Raw genomic sequence first — 14,166 nt, 5'->3', positions numbered from 1 at the left:
TTTTTTTTTGACAGACCTTATTTAGTCTCTGAGACTCTCCGACACTGCCGCACGAGCTCGCTCGCGCTCTCTCTCTCTCTCTCTCTCTCCCAGCGTGCACACACGCCTCTCTCTCTGTGCATCTGTTATGTTCGGCGAGCAGAGAGGAGCAGCACTTTCAGTTAAAAAATATATTCTGTTGCTTCTAACTCTATTTTACATACAGGTATAGCCGAAATCACAGTACAATCATTATCTTAATCTTATGTGTATGTGATTTCATTAGACATTGTCATAAATAGGATTTGAGAGTTGGTTATGTAGTCTTAATGGACCGCGTTTCATTCATTATAATATTAATTCCATTGTCGGACAACAGAAATATTAAAATATAATAATTAAAAACTTGTATTGAAAATTTTAGCTGCCTTAAAATGCATTACATGAGCACAGAAAGGGCAAGATAATATGACGCACTTACGTCATGAATATGCTAATTAGCGTGTGACGTCATCTAGCGACATTTAGCGACTTTTCAGTCAGGGTTTAGCTACTTTCCATTGAAAGAAGTTGGCAACACTGCTCCCACCTCCTCTACCTCTGTGGTGTTGTTATTTGGCGGAGGGTTTCCCTCTATCTCTCTCTTCCTCTTGCACAATCTCCTCCCTTTCATTTTCACACTTCTAATCAACCTTAAAAGAACAGTATTAGTTGAATTTAAAATGGTGTCCTTGTTTACTCTCCCTCATGTCCTACCCAACCTGTATGAATATTATGTCTTCTGTCTAACATAAAAGGAGATGTTTGGTAGAGTGTTCATGCTGCTCCTTTACATACAATGAAAGTGAATGGTTGTCAGGCTTTAAGTAAGAGAAAAAAGTATCAGAAAATATTTAAATATGTCACAAGTGGTTCTAAGACATTCGAGATCAAAATGCATTTTGCATCATTAAATCTACATAAACATGAATTAGTTTTAATAGGAATGTTAAATGTACCCAAAAATGAAAATTGTCATCATTTACTAACCATCATGTCATTCCAGACCTGTATGACCTTCTTCTGTGGAACACAAAAGAAGATGAACTACCAAAATTTGCTATAAGTTTGATTGCAACATATAATAATTGCTGTTAATAGTGTTTATTGTCTGTTTGATTTCGTCTTTAATAAATTTTTCCGTACATTTCTGCCGTATGTAGATTAAATGACGGTGACCAATGATAAGCTACTACTAAATATATTATAGAAACGTAGTTTTCTGTAAAGCTGCTTTGCAATGATTTGTATTGTGAAAGGCGCTATACAAATAAACTTTAATTGAATTGAAGATGTTTTGATCATCATAAATTGTTGATAAAATGAAAGTCACTGGAGTCCAAACCAATACTGTATGGGCAAAATAAGACATTTTTCTAAATATTTTATTTTGTGGTCCACAGAAGACAACATGTCATACAGGTTTGAAACAACACGAGTAAATGATTAATTCATTAATTTTCATTTAAAAGTTATATATTATTAAGAGTTATATATAACTAATATATAACTCCAAAAAACACATGGTTAAAAACATTCCAATTTGGGTTGTTATTAACCCAAGGGCTGGGTAAAGATAGGACAGAACCTATCTTGGGTTAAATTTACCCAGCAAATTGGGTAGTTTATTTAACCCAGCATAATGGGTTGATTTAACCCAACTATGGTTAATACATTTTTACTATATTAGCCTACTAGCTTATTTTTTACTTCATACATTAAATAATGTTTACAGATTAAACTTTAACAGATTAAACAGGGAATATGAATCCCTATATCACTACCACTCGCAAAACAACACATCACACAATGTAGGCAGCGCAATCTTAACAACCTGTGCACTTTGCCTAAACCTGCTAATACACTACTTCTTTTTTTATTGGTCTCTGGAATTGGCAGTCTGCTGTAAACAAAGCCGATTTTATTACTTCTATTATTAGTCATTCAAAGCTTAATCTCATGGCCCTAACGGAGACCTGAATCAAACCAGAGAACACTGCTACACCTGCAGCACTCTCCAATAATTTCTCATTTTCCAACTCCCCCCGTTTGACTGGAAGAGGTGGAGGTACTGGTCTGCTCATCTCTAATAATTGGAAATTTAATCCTTTACCATCTTTGGGTATCAACAGTTTCTTTGAATCTCATTCAGTTACTGTTACCTACCCTCTTAAAATACATTTTGTAGTTGTCTATCAAACCCCAGGACCACTGGGTAACTTTTTGGATGAATTAGATGTGTTGCTTTCAACATTTCCTGAGGATGGTACGCTCCTAGTTATGCTTGGATATTTCAACATACACCTAGATAAACCTCTGTTTGCTGATTTCCACACTCTGCTTGCCTCTTTTGATCTCAACCGAGTGTCAACTACTGCTACTCACAAATCAGGCAACCAACTGGACTTTATTTATACGCGACACTGCTCTACTGATCATGTTCTGGTTACTCCACTGCACACGTCGGATCACTTCCTCCTCACTCTTAACCTCAACATGGTCCCTGACACATCACTTACCCCTCCACGTGTCATCTTTCGAAGTAACCTATACGCACACTACTTCACTTCCTTCCCCTAAACTGTTTGCATCTTTGGATGCTAACAGTGCTACTGATACTTTCTTCTCCACTCTTACATCTTGTTTAGACACTGTTTGCCTTTTATCTTCCAGGCCAGCCCGTAACACCCCTTCTGCCCCTTGGTTATCTGATGTTCTACGCGAACACCGTTCTAAGCTTAGAGCTGCTGAAAGGGTGTGGTGCAAATCCAAAAATACTACTGACCTTAATGTTTATCAGTCACTTCTATCTTCCTTCTCTGCTAATATCTCCACTGCTAAAATGACATACTACCATAATAAAATTAACAATTTGTCTCTCTTGCATGCTTCTTAAAACATTTTCCTCACTTCTTTGTAATCCCCCTCCCCTCCTGCTTCATCTCTAATAGCTGACGATGACATGTTATTCATTAATAAAATAAAAACCCATTAGTGCACATTTTTCCACACCACAATCAGTCAAGCTCATATCACCAGCAAACATACACTCATTTACATCCTTCTCTTCACTCTCTGAGGCATAAGTCTCAAAACTCATCCTTTCTAATCACCCTACTACTTGCCTGCTTGATCCTATTCCATCTCATCTCCTTCAAGCCATTTCTCCTGCAGTTGTACCTGCATTCACTCAAATTATCAACACATCCTTCCACACTGGTGTTTTTCCCTCATCATTTAGACAGGCTCGTATAACTCCACTACTTAAGAAACCCACCCTCAACCCATCTCTTTTAGAGAACTACAGACCAGATTCCCTTCTTCCTTTCATTGCAAAAACACTTGAACGAGCTGTGTTCAACCAAGTCTCTACATTTCTCACACACAACAACCTCCTTGACAGCAACCAATCTGGCTTCGAAAGTGGACATTCAAGATACAGAAGATACATTCAACTGAGACTGTCTTGCTCTCAGTTGTTGAAGCCCTAACACTGGCAAGAGCAGAATCCAAATCTTCAGTACTTATCCTGCTTGATCTGTCCACTGCTTTTTGCCTACTGACAAAAGGCATCTCAGAAACCACACTTCAATGGTTTGAGTCTTACCTATCAGATAGGTCCTTCAAAGTATCTTGGAGATGTGAGGTGTCCAAGTCACAACATCTAACTACTGGGGTGCCTCAGGGCTCAGTTCTTGGACCACTTCTCTTCTCTGTCTACATGGCATCAATAGGTTCTGTAATTCAGAAACATGGCTTTTCATACCACTGCTATGCTGATGACACTCAAGTCTACCTCTCATTCAATCCTGTTGAGCCGATGGTAGCTATTCGCATCTCAGCTTGTCTAACAGACATTTCTTGCTGGATGATGGACCATCACCTTCAACTCAACCTTGCCAAGACAGAACTGCTTGTGATTCCAGCAAACCCATCGTTTCATCACAATTTCACCATCAAGTTAGGCACATCAACCATAACTCCTTCAAAAACAGCTAGAAGCCTTGGAGTTATGATTGATGATCAGCTGACTTTCTCATACCACATTGCTAAAACTGTCTGATCCTGCAGATTTGCTTTATTCAACATCAAGAAGATCAAGTCCTTTCTTTTGGAACATGCTGCACAACTCCTAAAAGCGTCTGCTAAATGAATACATGTAAATGTAAACAAACATTAAAAGTAAAAACTGAACGTTAAGCAGAAGTAATTGGCATGTTATTAACCAGTCTCTGTTATTCTGTTTCTGCCTAAACTGTGGTGCATCGTGCTTGTTCGTGTGTCCGAGCTAGAGTCATGTTCGCCGGGGAACTGCTCACGGCTGAGACCACCCTCCTGCGTATCAGTTATAGCCGAAATATACTGCGACTGCCTTTATAACCTGCCCAAAAACAAACGGTAAACAGCTCTGAGGAAATATTTTAACATCCAAAGTGTTTGTATTCTGTATCTTTATGAATAAAATTGTTTATTTTATTCAAAGCATCAGGCTTTTCCATCACACGAAAAGACCGCAACACTCGTTAAAGGTGATTCATACCGCGCTCCATGTTGCTCTGCATAAAATTAAATGATATACAACACAGTAGCGATTTTATATATAAAATAAAATGTATACAAACCTGTATTTTACCGACGAATACATAAATTATAACTGCTCTCTCCAGAAGAGAAGCAAATCCTGGCGATAAATAACTCAACTGCTGGGCTATGTCTGACCCAAGATCTGAGTAATACAAAAACTACCAAGACATTAGGTTGTTACATTTGACCCAGGAGCTCCAGAACAAAACCAAACACTGGGTTGTTACATTTGACCTAGGAGCTGGGTAACGCAAAAACTACCCAAACACTGAATAAATAACCAAAAAAAATGACCCAAAAGGCTCAACCCAGCATTTGGGTTAAAAAAATAACCCAGGATTTTTTAGAGTGTATATTATACTGTAATTACTTCCATTTCAGTCTGCTGCTCACCAAAAAGGGATGTATTGGTTAGCAGACTTGAAACGATGGCCATATGAACCACTTGCAATGTCATTTTTGTAGCTTGACAGTCTCTAGTCATCATTCACTTTCATTTTATGGAACAGAGAAGTGTCATCACTTTGCCAAACTTTTCCATTAGTGTTCCAATGAATAAAATAATCATACAGGTTCAGAACAACAGATGAGTAAACAATTACAGAATTGTCATTTTTGAGTGAATTAACCCTTGAAAAGGCAGATATGGGGAAGCTGGGATAGATGCTCACTTAGAAAGAGGTATTGAAGGGTAGATGTATGACAGGGAAACCCTGTAAGATAAGTAGGGATGAAACGCAGGAGAGGAGAGATGTGCTCCTGATACCCACAGAGCATGTCATAATGTCAGACTTCAGGGGAAGTGGAGGAAAGACTACAGTGTCTCAAGCTGCTTAATGTGGGATTAGAGAGATTATGTGTGTGTCTGTGTGTGCGAGAGAGAGAGAGTGTGTCTGACTGTGTGTGTTTTCACACAAGCAGAAAAGGCGCGACAGTGCAGGAAAGGGAATTGTGAATATCAGATGAGCAGTCTCATCTCAGCGTGACCTCTACTCAGCTCCTATTTACTGCTCTGAGCTGTCCCTCAAAGCCTTTGCTATTTCTTAAAAAGGTTATACCTCAGAAGTTGCTCTTTGATAGGATCTGTGAGTTAAGAAAATCTCAGTAATGTTAGTAAAGACATTTTAGAATGATGAAGTGACACTGAAGACTGGAGTAATGGCTGCTGAAAATTCAGCTTTGCTGATTATTGATTATTTTAAAACATAATCAAATAGAAATAAGTTATTTTGAATTGTAATAATATTTCACAAGATTACACAAATTAATGAAGCCATTAATCAAATAAATGCATCCATTGTGAGCATAAGAGACTTACGGATCCCAACCAGTTGAATGGTAGCGTAGCCATTGTTGAGATTACTGTACCCATTTCTCTGGAGCCAAATCTGAGACACTGGAGACTTAATAACATTGCTGACTAGGAAAATACATTGAGATGCTTCAAAGATCTCATTTGTGATATTTCATTCCTGTTGGCAGCCATCAGAGCAAAGCATATCTTAATTAAGTTACTAGTTTCGGGCAATATTTGCTAATTGCTTTTGCAGAAATACATTTTTACATAGTCCATAACATGTTCAGAATTATGCTCACTTTAATTGCTCTTGGTGCAATTATGATGATGTTTCATTATTTATTGTAGATAATGAACATTAGCTAGCAGCAAGATTTGTGGATAGACACACTTCTGAAGATGAAAATGAGACCAGGGGAGTGAGGAGTTACTGTTTCACGGATGTGGTACACATTATCAATGGTCATATCATGAGTTTCTGAACTGTTGTGTAGGTAGTGATGTTGTGGTTTACTGTTGTGTAATTTGATGTGTTGGTGTTTTCATTTTGAATGACACTTGATGTTATGTTGTACTTAACTGTGTGACGTTCAGTATAGTATTATTGTCAGGAAAGAGTTTGAGGGTGCTGGTGGGAAATATTAGTTGTAAGTTTTAGCCGTTTTGCATCTCCAGTATTGTAGTTTAGGGTCAGTAATTTTTTATTTTTTTGAAAAAAGTTAATACACTTTTTTTTTTAGCAGGGATGCATTAAATTGAGCAAAAGCAACAGTAACAACTTTTACATTGTATATTAAAGGTGTGATATGACGTTGCTTAAAAGTTTTTTTTGTGTGTAATGCAATGTGTTTATGTGGTTTAAGGTTAAAAAAATATTTATTTTGCATATAATGTATATTATTGTTTCTCCTCTATTACCTGCCTTTCTAAAATGCGTCGATTTTTACAAAGCTCATTGGTCTGAAAAGTGAGGTGTGATCTAATTGGCCAGCTATCCTGTGCATTGTGATTGGCTGAATGCCTCAAGTGTGTGATGGAAATGTTCGATTTGGTGAACTGGTTCAACCCGTTCTACCGAAATAGAACAATTCGGACATCTCTAAACGAGACGAAACAAATAAAACCCATTACAAATGAGGCATTTGTTGCATCCAGTGGGACATAATTACTGATAATATTTACTTATTCTGTCTTTTATAAAAAATAAGTAACAACAGGGCTGCTCTACACTGCTCAACTCAACTTTGAAAATTATTTAAATCTAAAAAATGTAACGTTACTTACAGGCTGTGAGTCAGAAGCACCAGACTATCCTTGCGATGTTGGAACTGCCCAACTTCATAGAAACAGACAGCATTATGCAAATCTTCCCACATTGTGACATAGACATGTGAGGGCGTGTTTAAATGAGCCATTTTAGGAGATCGTGGATGAGTCTTAGCTTTTAGAAAGAATATCTCTTTGGATTTGAGACTTTAGTATTTGCAACTTTACAGATCTTCTTTATGCACTTGCAGCTTGTAACACTTCAAAGAGAAATTAAAGATTTGAATCGCATTATATGACCCCTTTAACTAATTTTCAGATAAATGCTGTTTGAACTTTATATTCATCAAAGAATCTTGACAAATGTATAACAGTTTCCACACACAAAAAAAATTAAGCTGCACAACTGGTTTGAATATTGATAATAAGAAATGTTTCTTGAGCAGTAAATCAGAATATCAGAATGATTTCTGAAGGATCATGTGACACTGAAGAGTGGAATAATGATGCTGAAAATTCAGCTTTGCATCACAGAAGCAAATTACATTTTAAAAAAGAAAAGAAGAAACGTTCTAAATTAAATTATAATAATATTTTACAATATTACTTTTTAATTTGTATTTATTGTTTTTATTTTTTTATGCAAATTTGTCTAAAACATTTAAGGTGGTGTATGTATGTAAATGTAACTCTACTACATCATAAAAATACCCTATGTTTGCAGATATTTAAGAAACATGCTAAGTGAACATACTTGTTTATCTGAAAAACTATGCTACAATAAGTTATTCTTCTTTTGAAAATGTGTGTTCAGGGCCGGAATGTTGGTCTCTGTTTTGGTTTGTGAAACCCGCCCACTTCCAGTTTACTCAATTGTATTTTGGCATCCTGGGTTCCCAGTTGGCGGAAAACACAGAGTGTTTCATTTAATTCATCGTCAAGTCCGCTTGTTCCTGCTGGTGTCTGAATCTGGCAACCTGCGTGTGCGTCAAGTCTGAGGAGGTGGGGCCTCTTCGCTATTTTGAATTTGGATTACAATACCTAGTTTAACCACTCATGTATGTGTCAATCCTACATACAGCACCTTTAAGAATCTTTTCAACACCAAACATGTGTACAATAGTGTTTGCGCACTTTCACAGCCTATGTGCTTTGGTACTTCACACCCAAAATTTGGTTGTCTTTCTTTCTTGCTGACATGTTGTTTCAAAGCCATATGACTTCCTTTTTCCATGGAATCTAAAATGAGGTATCAGACAAAATGTTCAAGTTGCAATTTTCCATGCAGTCAAAGTAGAGGCTATGCTCCAAAAAACTCATATTTTATGAGTAAAGTCTTTTGAAGCCATATTATAGCTTTGTGGGAGGATCAGACTGAAATTGAAGTGATTATTAACTGAAAATTGTGCATATTTGACAGCCATGGTTATATTTATGATAAACCCCTGCTTAGACATTCAGCGTATTATTGTCTGTTCCACTGAAGAAAGACATGGGTTTGGAATGACATGAGGGTGATTAAATGAACTTGAACTTTCATAGTGGGGTTAGCTGCCCTTAAATAAACATTTTGTGATGCATCACTTTCAGCCTTTAATATTGTGCCTTTGTCTGTGTGGCGGGAGCATCACTCCATGGCAATGAGAGAACACAGCAGAGGCGGCTGTAAAAGTGTGTGTGTGTGTGTGTGAGGGTCCCTATGGTCCTCTGCTCTGAGAGATAAGACCAGAGCTCAGTTTCTTCCCAGCCTCCACTGGGAGCGTAAAACAGGATTGATCCCATGGATCTCCAATTCCCCTCAGCTTCTTTTAACGCGATACAGCAGACAGATCAAGTTTAAATAGGCACATTCACTCAGTCAGGACACCGGAGTTGTTTCGCGCAGGCATTTCACTGCTGGATCAATATATGTGCTTTGGTTGCATACTGTATGTGTAGCCAGCAATATACTGTATATATACATATATTTAAAAATAGGATTCACCACCATCATGTTCAATTGTGATTGCTAAGTGGATTATGCAATTAGATGAGTGAACACCATGTGGGGTTTTATTTATAGAAATGCAAATAGATCACAGTTAAAATGTTTGAATCTTTTCTATAAAATAAGAAGCTACTGCCAAGAGTATATATCAAAAACGCACTGACATTCAGCAGTGCTGGCATACACTAATGCAATAGAATTCAACCCCATAGTGCCCAAATCCGATTCAACTCTTGTGAATCAATAATAGCATTATCATAATGAAGTCTCTGCTGGGTTCTGATTGGCTGGCTGCAGCTTTTGACCTCTAAACAGTCAGATGAAGGAAGTGAAGAGCAGACTGCCACGACAGCTCAATGACTAAGAGTGCATGATGTGCCTTTTGCATATAATCATTTGACAAGAAAATGTGTTGCTGAACTATTAGTATTATAGGTATGCAATAATTGTTTGTTTATTTGTTACATGAAAAGCTTTGTGCCCATGTGACAGGGTTGAAAAAAATCGGGTGAATTTTTTACAAAGAAACATTTTGAAGTAGAAAGACTGAAATGGTATTTTCTTGTAAAATGTACTTCAATGATCTATGTTTTATTTACAGCTTCATAAAATTATTTTTACAGTTTTTAATTTGTCATATTTATATAGCATCCAAAGGCCTAAAACAGGGTTTCCCAAACTTGGATTCATGAGCTAACCACAAGGGGTTTGAGAGCTGATCAAAATCGAATAATTATGTAAATCTTAAAAATGTACTATTCAAAATAAATAAATAATTGTAAAATAATACCAATTATCAAAATAATGCATTTTATTTGTTTACTTGCATGTCATGCGAGCGTTGAACAACATCGGAGAACCGTGAACATACAAATGGGTTGATAAATTGTTGAAATACGAACTTAAAATCTGAAGAGATCAGGCTTACACAAGTATGGGAATCCCTGACCTAAAATTCAATTAAATTCAAGTTTATTTGTATAGCGCTTTTTACAATACAAATCGTTACAAAGCATCTTTACAGAAAATTACTTTTCTACAATATTTAGTAGTAGTTTATAAGTGGTGACTGTCAGTTTGTGCACGTTTGACAGGATTTAGGACCTTATAGGTAAGTAATGATAATTTGTAACTTATACGGAACTTAATAGGTAGCCAGTGCAGAGACTGTAAAATTGGGGTAATATGATCATATTTTCTTGACCTGGTATGGACTCTAGCCACTGCATTTTGGACTACCTGTTGTTTGTTTATTGAAGATGCCAGACAACCACCTAGAAGTGCATTACAATAGTCCAGTCTAGAGGTCAAGAATGCATGAACTAGCTTTTCTGCATCAGAAACAGATAACATGTTTCGTAGCTTGGCAATGTTTCTAAGATGGAAGAATGCAGTTTTTATAACATGGGAAATACTGTATGATTTTCAAAAGACAAGTTGCTGTCTAATATAATACCCAAATTTTTTAATGTAGAAGAAGTAACAGTACATCCGTCTAGTTGCAGATTGTAATCTACAAGATTCTGTGTACTGTTTTTTGGTCCAATAATTATTATCTCTGTCTTATCTGAATTTAATATGAGAAAATTATTGGTCATCCAATCTTTAAAATTTTTAACACACTCTGTTAGCTTAGATAATTTAGAAGTTGAATCTGGTGTTGTTGAGATAGCTGAGTATCATCAGCATAACAGTTGAAGCTAATTCCTTATTTTCTAATAATATTACCAAAGGGCAACATGTATATTGAAAATAGATGGGGACCTAGGACGGATCCTTGTGGCACTCCATATTTTACTGGTGATAAATGAGATGACTCCTCATTTAAATAAACAAAATGGTAGCAATCAGACAGGTAGGATATAAGCCATCTTAGAGCCTGCCCTTGAATACCTGTATAGTTTTGCAATCGATCTATGAGTATGTCATGATCTATTGTGTCGAATGCAGCGCTAAGATCAAGTAAAACTAGCAATGAGATGCAGCCTTGATCTGACGCAAGAAGCAGGTCATTTGTAATTTTAACAAGTGCAGTTTCTGTGCTATGGTGGGGCCTGAAACCTGACTGAAATTCTTCATGCAGATAATTTTTTTCCAGGAAGGAGCTCAATTGAGCAGACACAACTTTTTCAAAAAAATTTAGACATAAATGGAAGATTTGAAATAGGCCTATAATTTGCTAGTTCACCAGGATCTAGTTTTGGTTTCTTAATAACAGGCTTAATAACCGCCAGCTTAAATGGTTTTGTGGATGTGACCTAAAGATAATGATGAGTTATTAATATTGAGAAGCGGTTCTTCGGCTACAGGTAACAACTCTTTCAGTAATTTAGTGGGTACAGGATCTAATAAACATGTTGTTGGTTTAGATGCAGTGATGAGTTTATTTAGCTCTTCCTGTCCTATAGTTGTTAAGCACTGCAGTTTATCTTTGGGTGCGATGGATGAAACTGAAGTGTTAGACGCTGTAGAATCTACATTCGCTTTTGTATTTCTAATGTTATCTATTTTATCAGTGAAGAAATTCATAAAGTCATTACTATTAAACGTTGATAGAATATTTGAATCAGGTGGCGTCTGGTTATTTGTTAATTTAGCCACTGTGCTAAATAAAAACCTTGGATTGTTTTGGTTATTTTCAATGAGTTTGTGGATATGCTCGGCCCTGGCAGTTTTTAGAGCCTGTCTATAGCTGGACATACTGTTTTTCCATGCAATTCTAAAAAACTTCCAAGTTAGTTAATGCACAAGTTTTTCTCCATTTGCATTCAAGAATACAAGTTTCAGAGAATGAGTATTACTGTTATACCATGGCACAGTACATTTTTCTCTAACCTTTTTCAATTTGATGGGGCAACAGCTTCTAATGTATTAGAGAAAATAGTGCCCATGTTGCCAGTCATTTCATGTAATTAAAACATATATGCATACAATTGACAAAATATCTAAGTGCATACATGAGAAAAACTACTATGATAAGAAACCTCTTTATTTGTATGTAAATGTATGTGCATTAGCTTCTCAGGTGACTCACCATACATGTGTGCTACACTAAATTCTTAATGCACTGCTAGAGCAGCACTCTCTGATCTGACTATGAGTCTGTGTGTTTGTGCGGAAAGCCATGATGACTCAGGTCCCTCCACCCTCTCAAAAGACCAACGGCCATCACTGGCGCAACTCGCAGAAACTCTAGCGCAGTTCAGCCTAACATCCTGCAACGAACAAAAAGTCAGAGCTTCTAAAAATTCCTCCCTTCCCTGTCTGATGCGTTTAAGGCCTTTAACTTGAGTTATTAGTTCATGCTTTAGAGCAGTGATTCTCAGCTGGTAGGTTGGGACAAAAAATTGGGTCACAGGTTTGTCTGATTGGATTGCAGGCAGCGTCGAAGATGCATAATGTAAATAATAAAATGCAGGTATATAATTGTTCATAGATAGGATAGCAATATAAACAGACTTCCTTAAAAGGAAGAACGAAACTGTTCTAATATTGTTTGTTGTTGATATCAAAGACTATCTGTCACTTGGTGGAAGGCGCAAAACCATAAAGAAAACCTTGTCGAGAACTTGAGAGGTTTGTTTTTAGAAGTAGTACAAAGTGCGGATATTTAATTTAGGATTGACAGGGTGTCTTGATGTGAGAATCTTTCTTAATCACACACACACACACACCAAAGAAGACAAACAGGATGTGGGCAGGTGTACTCTGTTCGCTTAACGTTTTTGTCTTCTGGAAGTGCCAGAGACACGTCATTCTGAAGTAACATTTTTTCAATCTCTCTTCCTCTCCTGTCACTTTTAACTTGTATTTACTTCCATATAGCATTTACGGTTTGTTTCTGTCTTGCACTTTGTCAGTCATCCACACCAAAATCGTCTTCCTGTGTCTCTCTCTGTGTTTTCCAGGAAAGGGCAATCACATGTAACCACAGTCTCAGGAAATAGAAAACTAGAAAACTATCATTCTCAGCTTTGAAAACGAACCTTTAAGTGCACAAGCTCAGTGCTGAGAGAGAACTGCTTGGATTGGAACTCCCTCCGTGTTCACAAACACTCACACACACAAACACACACGTGCACACAGAGACTTCCCTGTTCCGTTTCTGCTAAGAGCACAGATTGAAAGCCTGAAAAGGCTTTCCTTTAATAACCTAGTGTGAACTCCAGACCGAACGTGGCAAGCCTTTCTGAGCTATAATGGAAATATAACTCATTTTGCAAAATATAAACAACAAAACTTTGAAACTGGAATTAGTGTAGTTTTTTTTTTTTTTCGTGAAGAGGAACGAAGCCTGTGTGTGATCATCTCAGACTGTGAGTCACTCTGAACAAGTCAACAGGAGCGCTACACCAACGAAGGAGGACATGACATCGCATGGAAAACTTAGAAAGGAAAAGGGGAGCCTGGCGGAGTATGAGACACAAATCAAAGGTAAAAACGTGATCTAATGCTGTCTCTTGCACTTGGTTAGGTAGTTCAGACTAATGTACTTCTCTACATGTAATGTTTGTTCTGCGTGTGGGATGTAGGCATGCACTGTGAAGTATTTATAGGTAATATTAGGGATGCTGTCTTCCCTCATCCAATCAGCTCCCAGCCCCAGGCCAGGGACACTAGTGCAGGGGGATACAAAGTCATCAGTTCATGCCGCTTTTTGTGCTGAAACCCATCCATATGTGGTCTCTTTCCCTTCTGTCTCTTTGCTCAGAGGTGCGGGGTCAGCTCTCAGAGCAGCTCAAAATCCTAGACGCGCAAGTGGAGGTCAAGACACAGCAGCTGCAGGATCTGAGCGAGTACCTGCGCAGACGGGGGGAGATCGAGGCAGAGTATGCCCGCTCTCTGGAGAAACTCAGCGAGAGGTTCACAGTGAAGACCAAGAGGTACTTATCCTGCTTTTAGCACTGACGAAGTCAAACTGAGAAGTGGCCTAGTGATGTATATCTACTTATCGTTATCCTTAGTTATAGTTAGTCCACTTAAAGTTTTTTTTTTACAGTTAATTACAGATCTG

At 37.4% G+C, this 14,166-nt stretch overlaps 1 protein-coding gene across 4 annotated transcripts in view; it reads left to right on the top strand.

The window, feature by feature from the left end:
• Positions 1-14,166, top strand: part of LOC113094746 (SLIT-ROBO Rho GTPase-activating protein 3-like) — a 32,040-nt gene that overhangs the window by 755 nt on the left and 17,119 nt on the right. For 3 of the 4 annotated variants that reach the window (XM_026260400.1, XM_026260399.1, XM_026260397.1), the window contains exons 2-3: positions 13,061-13,586; positions 13,864-14,035. In XM_026260400.1, coding sequence (XP_026116185.1) covers positions 13,520-13,586; positions 13,864-14,035 — 239 coding nt within the window. In that variant the 5' untranslated portion in view covers positions 13,061-13,519. The remainder of the gene's footprint in view (positions 1-13,060; positions 13,587-13,863; positions 14,036-14,166) is intronic. The other variant, XM_026260398.1, reaches the window with a different exon arrangement.

The sequence above is a fragment of the Carassius auratus genome, unplaced genomic scaffold, assembly GCF_003368295.1.
Source record: "Carassius auratus strain Wakin unplaced genomic scaffold, ASM336829v1 scaf_tig00215416, whole genome shotgun sequence".
In the NCBI taxonomy this organism is placed as follows: Eukaryota; Metazoa; Chordata; class Actinopteri; order Cypriniformes; family Cyprinidae; genus Carassius; species Carassius auratus.
This window is presented reverse-complemented; position numbering and strand designations above follow the sequence as displayed.